Below are 8022 nucleotides of genomic sequence, written 5' to 3'. Positions count from 1 at the left end.
CAGCTCTTAAGCCGTTCGAGAAGTGCTTTGAAACTGGCTTCCCTGGCCGGGTAAGCGTTTGATTGTGGTGAGCTGGGTGAGAGGTCACGAGAAGTGGAGATTGGACCTGCTGGGCGGGGGATCTGCTGCTGCTGGGTGGCTGGAGTAGACTTCTCTGAGCTCCTGTTACCTCTCCCTTTGCCCTGGCAGAGAGTGGCCCCTGGGTTGACCACGAGCTACCTAAGTCCCAGCTCTCAAATCTAAACAGAGTGGTAGGTGATTGGGGCTGGCTGCGGACAGGGAGCATGTCTGGCTGCACCGGTGTTGGCGAGGGGGGTGGCAGAATGGGATGGGCTCAGCCTCATGAGGAGCTGCCAGTGGGATGTCTCCTGTGACCAGAGAAGTGGTTAAAAGGTTAAGCCAAGCAGAGCCTTGGCCAAGAGGCCCATCGCTGCCTCTCGAGGTTGTGAAATCGCAGTGGGAGTGACCCAGAAGTCAGACCGGGTACCCACAATGCACAGCTCTCCCCTCCCCTGGCTCTGCTCCTAACCCCGTGCGAGTGACCCAGAAGTCAGACCGGGTACCCCCTTCCCCTGGCTCTGTTCCTAACCCCGTGCGAGTGACCCAGAAGTCAGACCGGGTACCCACAATGCACAGCTCTCCCTTCCCCTGGCTCTGCTCCTAACCCCGTGCGAGTGACCCAGAAGTCAGGCCGGGTACCCACAATGCACAGCTCTCCCTTCTCCTGGCTCTGCTCCTAACCCCGTGCGAGTGACCCAGAAGTCAGGCCGGGTACCCACAATGCACAGCTCTCCCTTCTCCTGGCTCTGCTCCTAACCCAATCCCCGAGCCAGTCTGCTGAGGTTTTTCCACTGGTTGCCGAATTCCCAACATGACGTTTTAGCTCTTTAACAAATGAGCCTCAGCTCTGCAAAGCAATTAACCAGGACTGGGGTTGGGTGACAAGGCCTGGGGCCGGCCCTGCATAGCGTGCTCCTGTGCCCCACGGCACAACTGCTGCAGTGGGGGAGCTGCCCTGGTTCTTTCCTCAGCAACCTGGGCGGAGGGAGGGGGGGCTCTGAGATGCCCACCGTAGCCTGGCTCAGTGTCCCCTCTCGCTCTGACATTAGAGGGGCCATTCCTCCTCCACCTGACCATAGAGTGCGCTGTGTTGCCCCTGGGATGGGGGGGTATTCTGCCTAACCTGAAATATGTTCCATCCCCTTAACCAGGCCATAGGGGGCGCTGTGCTGTCCACCCTCATTGAGTCAATGTACCTCCCTCATTCTGGCACTAGGGGGCACTGTGCCTAGGATGCACTGCGTCACCTCTGGGCGTGCACTAGGGGGCACTGTGCCTAGTCTGGGATGCACTGCATCACCCTCTGGGTCTGCACTAGGGGGCTCTGTGCCTATCCTGGGATGCACTCGGTCACTCTCTGGGCCTGCACTAGGGGGTGCTGTGCCTATCCTGGGATGCACTGTGTCACCCTCTGGGCCTGCACTAGGGGGCGCTGTGCCTATCCTGGGATGCACTCGGTCGCCCTCTGGGCCTGCACTAGGGGGCGCTGTGCCTATCCTGGGATGCACTCGGTCGCCCTCTGGGCCTGCACTAGGGGACGCTGTGCCTATCCTGGGATGCACTCGGTCACCCTCTGGGCCTGCACTAGGGGACGCTGTGCCTATCCTGGGATGCACTGTGTCACCCTCTGGGCCTGCACTAGGGGGCGCTGTGCCTAACCTGGGATGCACTCGGTCACCCTCTGGGCCTGCACTAGGGGGCGCTGTGCTGGTGTCCCTAGCCTGGCACATGCTCCTTGTCTCCACAGCTTGGCACTATGGGCTGCTTGGCCTGGATACTCCAGGCCCCTCCACACCCTGTGGAGAGGCTGTGTGCGTAGTTGGGCTGCGTGGCTGGCACAATAGCAACTGAATGGCCCAGTGTACGAGGACCTGGTCCCCTTCTGCTTCCGCCTCCTGCATTCCCTGGGGGTGGAATTTAGCCCTGCGCTCCCCATGCCAGCTAGGAGCCAGACTAGTGTCCCGCCTGCTCGCCCTCCTGCACCCCTGCTGGGCTAATGGGAGGAGAAGTGTCGGGCTGTCCCGAAACTCATCGGCTCTGGCTGGGAGACGCACTGGGAGCAGAAGCATGCAGAGGAAGGGGAGCTGGTTTTCTCGCCCTTCCATGGACCTGCTTTCCCCACCTCCCTTTCTGCCCTGCAGCTCCCTGGGCTTAACCGTCCAGGGAAGGAGCCCAAGCTGCAGGGCTGTGTGAAGATCTCGGACGATTTAGAAAGAGCCTTTTCTCTGCGCTGTCAGCAGCTCCCAAACCCGCCGGCTCAATCCTCCCGTGCCCTGGCGAGCCAGGTGGAAAAAATGCAACTTGCTGCTCCCGCTCGCGTGTCTGAGCCCAGCCGCTGCTTTAGAACAACTGGTAGCTTGTCTGAGAGCGACACAGGGACATCCGCTGTGCTGGAGCGGGTCTCTCTAGCGTGGGATCGCCGCCCATCAGAGGAGTGGGGCCTCTTGCCCCACTGAAATCATCAGTGGGGCCCATCTATCCTAGTGTCTTCTCCACACACACCCTCTCTGTGCTAGATCAGACACCACGGCTGGAGATGCTTCAAACCAGGACCAGGTGGAGCCTGGGATTTTCTGTTCTTCAGCCTCTGCGTCATGGTTTCTCTCCCCCCTCCCCCCCCCCCCCCCCGAAATATTCCCAGCTGACCTCACCCTGTGCCTCTGCCCCCAATCCCTTACGCCTCTGGGATTCCGTGGGGCGCAGCCTAGGCTGCTCCTCCCCACGGATCCAAGGTGTGTGCTCCAGTGACTCCAGCTGATGGACAGGCTTAAGCAGCAGTGGTGTGACTCTCCGCCAGAGTCCTGCCGAGCAGAGACAGATGGACACCCCGGTTCTTCCTCCCCAACCCTCAAGAGCCCTTCTTCCAGCTGGCCCTGGATCCCAGCCGCTTGACTTTCCTGGCTCGCCACTGTCGTCCCAAGTCAGAACTGATCAGTGAGCTCGGCTAGTGAAACAAGCCTTGTGTGACTTGCCCTGGTGCCCCGGGCTAGGAGCCAAGCTGTGCAGGGTCAGGCTGGCTTGCTTGTCTGGATGGGGGGAGACCTCTGAGGACATCCCCCTCCCCCCCCCCTTCCTGGGGATGTGGCTCAACAGATGGTGCCTGGTCCCTCTAAATCAGTGCTGACCCTAATGCCCCAGTGTGGCACTAGGGGTCACTGGGCTGCAAGCAGCCGGGTAGAGGTGCAAGTCAGTGCTGAGCCCAGTGCAGTGCTGGGGGTGCTGTGCTGCAGGGAGTGGGTGGGGGGCGCTGGCCCCTCGCAGTCAGTGCTGGCCCCGGAGTTAATTCCAGATGCAAAATGTAATGTGGGTAATGATTTTTTTTCCTCCCTAAATCCCTCCCTGCTCTCGTTCTGAGCTATGGGATTCTCCTTCACTTCCTGTCCCAGTCTGTTGCTGGGCAGCTGTTAACTGGCTGCCCCACCCCACCCCAGAGGTAGCTGCATTTCAGTGCTGGGCGAGTGACCCCCGTACTGCATCGCTGTGAGGTTGTTCCCCAGCTGCCCCACTCCAGAGGTGGCTGCATTTCAGTGCTGGGGTGAACAGTCCCTGTGTGGCATTGCTGTATGGCCGCTAAACAACTGCCCCGCCCCGCCCCACCCCAGAGGTGGCTGCACTACGGAGAGGAATGGCTGTCTACCCAAACAGTAGTTTAGCCACGTGCTGCCCAAATGGCCCTGAAGCAGGGAGTCGACCGTACGGTCGCCCTCCCTGGTGTCCTCCCCACTTGGGCTTGCAGCAGCCTGGTGGCGTGTGAACATGGCTGAGCCCTGCCTGCGATTGCACACTCCTGCTGCCGTGTTAAATATAGGGCCGGGGCTCTCACCGGGGGGATTAATGAGGCTCCTGATGCAGCTACTAAGCAAGGGTGGGATTACGGGCTTAAGCTGGTGCTGTGCACAGCTATCGCCTGTGGGACCAGCGGGGTCCGAGCTGAGGTTCGTGCAGCAGGTCTTGGGGGAGGGAGGGGCCTGCCAGGGCATCTCTGCACACCAGCCACTGGGCGGGAGGAGAGGGGAGCTCCGATCCGGTGTCTCTCCAGTCTTGGGCTTCCTCAGCCAGCCTACTCAGCGTCCCCTCCCAATGGCCCCTCCTCCCCTCTCTGCTCACACCCGGGGTTCCCAGTCCCTCCCCTCCATGCATCTCCCCCACTCCAGCCTATCTGGGAGGGGGCGTTTCTGCTGCTTGGCCTAAGGCCCCCATACCTGCCCTGTAGGACAACCAGTGCCCGGAGTCCGGACGCGCAGGGGGAGCGTTGGCCTCTGCCCCTCCAGACAGCCGAGCCGATCACGAGTTAGCTCAGCTAAAGGATGACCAAGGGGCAGGGAAGATCTTTGGGGGCAGGTGGTTGAAGGGGCTGATGCCGAAGGAGGGGGAGAGGGGTCCGGGGGTATCACTGGGAGGAGTGGGGTGACATGAAGAATGGGGCAATATAGAGTAAACGTCAGTGAAAGAGCCCGGAGGGGAAGATGTATCCGGATGGGGAATCAGCTCCCTGAGGGTTGGGCTGGGGGGGCCCTTTGCTGGGGACTCGTAAAACCAGGAACGGACAGAATAGGTTGTAGGGGCTGGGCCCTGGTGGGGCGTCTCCATCTCGCTAGGGGCTGGGCTGGGCTGGATGAGCCCTGATGGGGCATCTCCATGTCACTGGGAAGAGGCTGTAGGGGACGGTCCCACCCTGGCTCCCCAAGTGGCGCTGAACCTGATGGGCACCCGATGGAGCTGCTCCTCTCTCCTTACTGGCTGGAGGCCTGGAGGAGAGTCTGGAGGCAGCAATCCAGCCCTGGGTCCCAGATGTGGCTTGACCAGCGGCAATCGTGACCCATTGCCGATATTCACTTGTACTTCACTGACTCCCCATCCCCCTTTCTGCCCCCCCAGGTCCATGGCTGTGGAGTGACACCTGAGGGATTGAGAGCGCAAGCGAGCCAAGGGGGGGCCTCTGCCTGTGAAGGATGCTGAAGAAGAGCACCCTGGTCCTCTGGGGCGTGGTGCTGTTTGTGGCCTGGAACGCCCTGCTCCTTTTCTTCCTGTGGACCCGGCCCCCAGCCTTCGACAACCACAGCCACTTGACCGAGGAGGTCATCCGGCTGGCCCAGGACGCGGAGCTGGAGCTGGAGCACCAGAAGGACCTGCTGCGGCAGATCCACCGGTACAGCGCCCTCTGGAGCAAGAAGAGGAAGAAGGTGGAGGAGACGGGTCGGTTCCCGCCGCCCGCTGCCGCCTCCAACCCTGGGGCTTTGCCCGCCACGGAGGTCGTCCTGCACCGGTCCCGGGCCTCCCCGGATGCAGTCCTGCCCGTGGTGGTGATCGCCTGCGACCGCAGCACGGTGCGTCGGTGCCTCGACAAGCTGCTGCACTACCGGCCGTCCCGGGAGCGCTTCCCCATCATCGTGAGCCAGGACTGCGGGCACGAGGAGACGGCCCGGGTCATCGCCTCCTACGGCGACGCCGTCATGCACATCAAGCAGCCGGACCTGAGCGACATCCCGGTGCCCACGGACCACCGCAAGTTCCAGGGCTACTACAAAATCGCCCGACACTACCGCTGGGCCTTGAGCCAGGTTTTCCGCACCTTCCAGTATCAGGCGGCCATTATGGTAGAGGACGACCTGGAAGTGGCTCCAGATTTCTTCGAGTACTTCCAGGCGGCCTTCCCGCTCCTGCTGGCTGACCCCAGCCTCTGGTGCGTCTCGGCCTGGAACGACAATGGCAAGGAGCAGATGGTGGAGGCCGGCCGGCCGGAGCTGCTCTACCGTACAGACTTCTTCCCCGGCCTGGGTTGGCTGCTGCTGTCGGAGCTGTGGGACGAGCTGGAGCCCAAGTGGCCCAGGGCCTTCTGGGATGACTGGATGAGGCAGCCGGAGCAGCGGCGTGGCCGCTCCTGCATTAGGCCCGAGGTCTCCCGCACCATGACCTTTGGCCGCAAGGGCGTGAGCCATGGGCAGTTCTTTGACCAGTACCTGAAGTTCATCAAGCTCAACGACCGCTTCGTGCCTTTCACCCAGCTGGACCTCTCCTACCTCAAGAAGGAGGAGTATGAGCGTTCGTTCCTGCCCAAGGTCTACGACGCCCCGGAGCTGCGGGTGGAGGACCTGCAGGGCAACCAGCATCGGGAACTGGGCACCGTCCGCGTGCAGTACAGCAGCCGCGACTCCTTCAAGGCCTTCGCCAAGGCCCTGGGCGTTATGGATGATCTCAAGTCGGGGGTGCCCCGGGCCGGCTACCGTGGCATCGTCAGCTTTCTCTACCGCGGCCGGCGGGTCTACCTGGCGCCCCCTTCTGACTGGACGGGTTATGACCCCAGTTGGAGTTAGCACCGTCTCTCCCCGGACATTGACCCTTGAGCATGTTGGACCCGTAAAGATCATGGAGCGGGTGGGCGGGCTGTGTGTGTGTGGGGCGGGGACTCAGACCTTGTATTTTTGTTTTCTGAGTGGCATTCGAGTGCATTCCGGGACGAGGCGGGGTGTGTGTGTGTGTTTGTGCACTTAATACTGGGGGAGGCAGGATTATTGTGTTGCCCGGATGTGGGAGGCAGGGGACTGGGATGGGGCATGCTGAGGCTTTCCCCATTGCCCTCCCCCTCCGCCCCCCCAGAGCCTATCCCCTTTCTGACATTGTGATCTCCCTCTACCATGTCCCTGGTGGTTTCTCCATGGTGCATGGGTGGGGTCAGAGCCAATGCTGAACCGAACTGACTGACCAGTGGCTACTTTCCCAGCCTCTGTGAGCTGCGGGGGAAGAACGGAGAGAGGGGAGTGACCACCTCAACCCAGGAGGGCCTAATGGTGATGCCAGGACCTGCTTAGGACCTTTTGGCAGTTCCCACCTCGCCATCCTTAGTTGGGGGCAGTGTGGGAGTGGGCAGGGGTCGCTTCTGGCTATAGCTGGGAGGGAGCATTGGAGATGACGGGGCGCCCTTGATGGTCCTCGAGCCCATCGTTAGCTGTAGGGGAGTTGTGCAGGGGCAGGGATCTTTATGTCCTTGATGGCCTCTTTGGTGTCTCCATCAGACCTTCTCTAGCATGGCTGGAGCATCAGAACCTTCTCACCTTTTGACCTGTGCAGTGGTCCCCAAGCAGCCCTCTGGGTCAGGGGTGTGTGAGGAGTTGTCCTGGCTTCCTCTATCCAGCAACATTGCGTCCCCCTAGTGTTCCTCTGCTTGCAGAGGGCGTTCCCCCACGGTGGTCCCTTCACTTTGTTCTTCATTGCCGCTTTTCTACGCTGTGCGCAGAGGAAGCTTGTTACGGAGCCGGGGCTCTGCAATCTGGCTTGTGTCACTCTCCCTGGCAAGGAAGGGAGAGATCCGAGCTTGTGGCCTGCCTTAATCCTCACCGGGGGCCTCCATCCTTTCCCGGGTTGAAGTTCGGTTCAAAGTTGGCTCAGTCCCTGCCCGCTGGTGGCTGATTCCCTTACTGCCATGGTTGAGAGGACCATTGATGTAGCAATGGGGAGATATCACCATGGAGGAGAACCCCAGGAGTGCTGGGACACAAGAAGAGGGGCTCTCTGACAACGAGCCCTGCCTTATCTATGGGAGTAGAGCCCCCTCTCCAGTCTCTTAGAGGTGCTGCTAAGCTGTTCAAGAGCCAGTTTGGGGAGGGAGAGTTACAGTTCAGACCTCATTTGGCCAAAACATAGACCACACCAAAGGGTAACTTTTCCCCCCGCTGTATTATTTTGCTGTATTGTCCTGTTTCTGTTTTAAATCCCCTTGTATCTTCCCCACTATGTGAGCCAGGGAGGAGGGAGACCAAACTGCCTATTGGCATTCTACATCACCCATGAAATTGCTTGGTGCCCTAGTGCAAGTTTGGCAAAGGATGGGTGGGCGCAGAAGCTTCCCTGCGATCCAGTCCCTGTTGGTGAAGTCAGGTAGAGAGGAGCTCCCATGTCAACAGCCAAGGAGGAGATGGTCGTTCCAAGAGAGTATTAAAGGGTCTGAAAATGTACTGTCTCCAA

The 8022-nt window shown here is 60.7% G+C and overlaps 1 protein-coding gene across 1 annotated transcript; it reads left to right on the top strand.

Moving 5' to 3' along the window:
• The first annotated feature begins 4966 nt into the window (after positions 1–4966).
• Positions 4967–7783, top strand: LOC123345736 (alpha-1,3-mannosyl-glycoprotein 2-beta-N-acetylglucosaminyltransferase-like). Its single transcript, XM_044982776.1, has one exon. The coding sequence runs from the start codon at positions 5013–5015 to the stop codon at positions 6372–6374; it is 1362 nt and encodes a 453-aa protein (XP_044838711.1). The 5' UTR covers positions 4967–5012; the 3' UTR covers positions 6375–7783.
• The last annotated feature ends 239 nt before the right edge of the window (positions 7784–8022 follow it).

The sequence above is a fragment of the Mauremys mutica genome, chromosome 12 (assembly GCF_020497125.1).
Source record: "Mauremys mutica isolate MM-2020 ecotype Southern chromosome 12, ASM2049712v1, whole genome shotgun sequence".
Classification (NCBI taxonomy): Eukaryota; Metazoa; Chordata; order Testudines; family Geoemydidae; genus Mauremys; species Mauremys mutica.
Note: the sequence above shows the minus strand (reverse complement) of the source record. Positions and strands in the feature narration are given on the sequence as shown.

Bases quoted from the DNA above. Each gene is read 5' to 3' on its own strand.
- LOC123345736 (XM_044982776.1), top strand. From the start codon at position 5,013: ATGCTGAAGAAGAGCACCCTGGTCCTCTGGGGCGTGGTGCTGTTTGTG.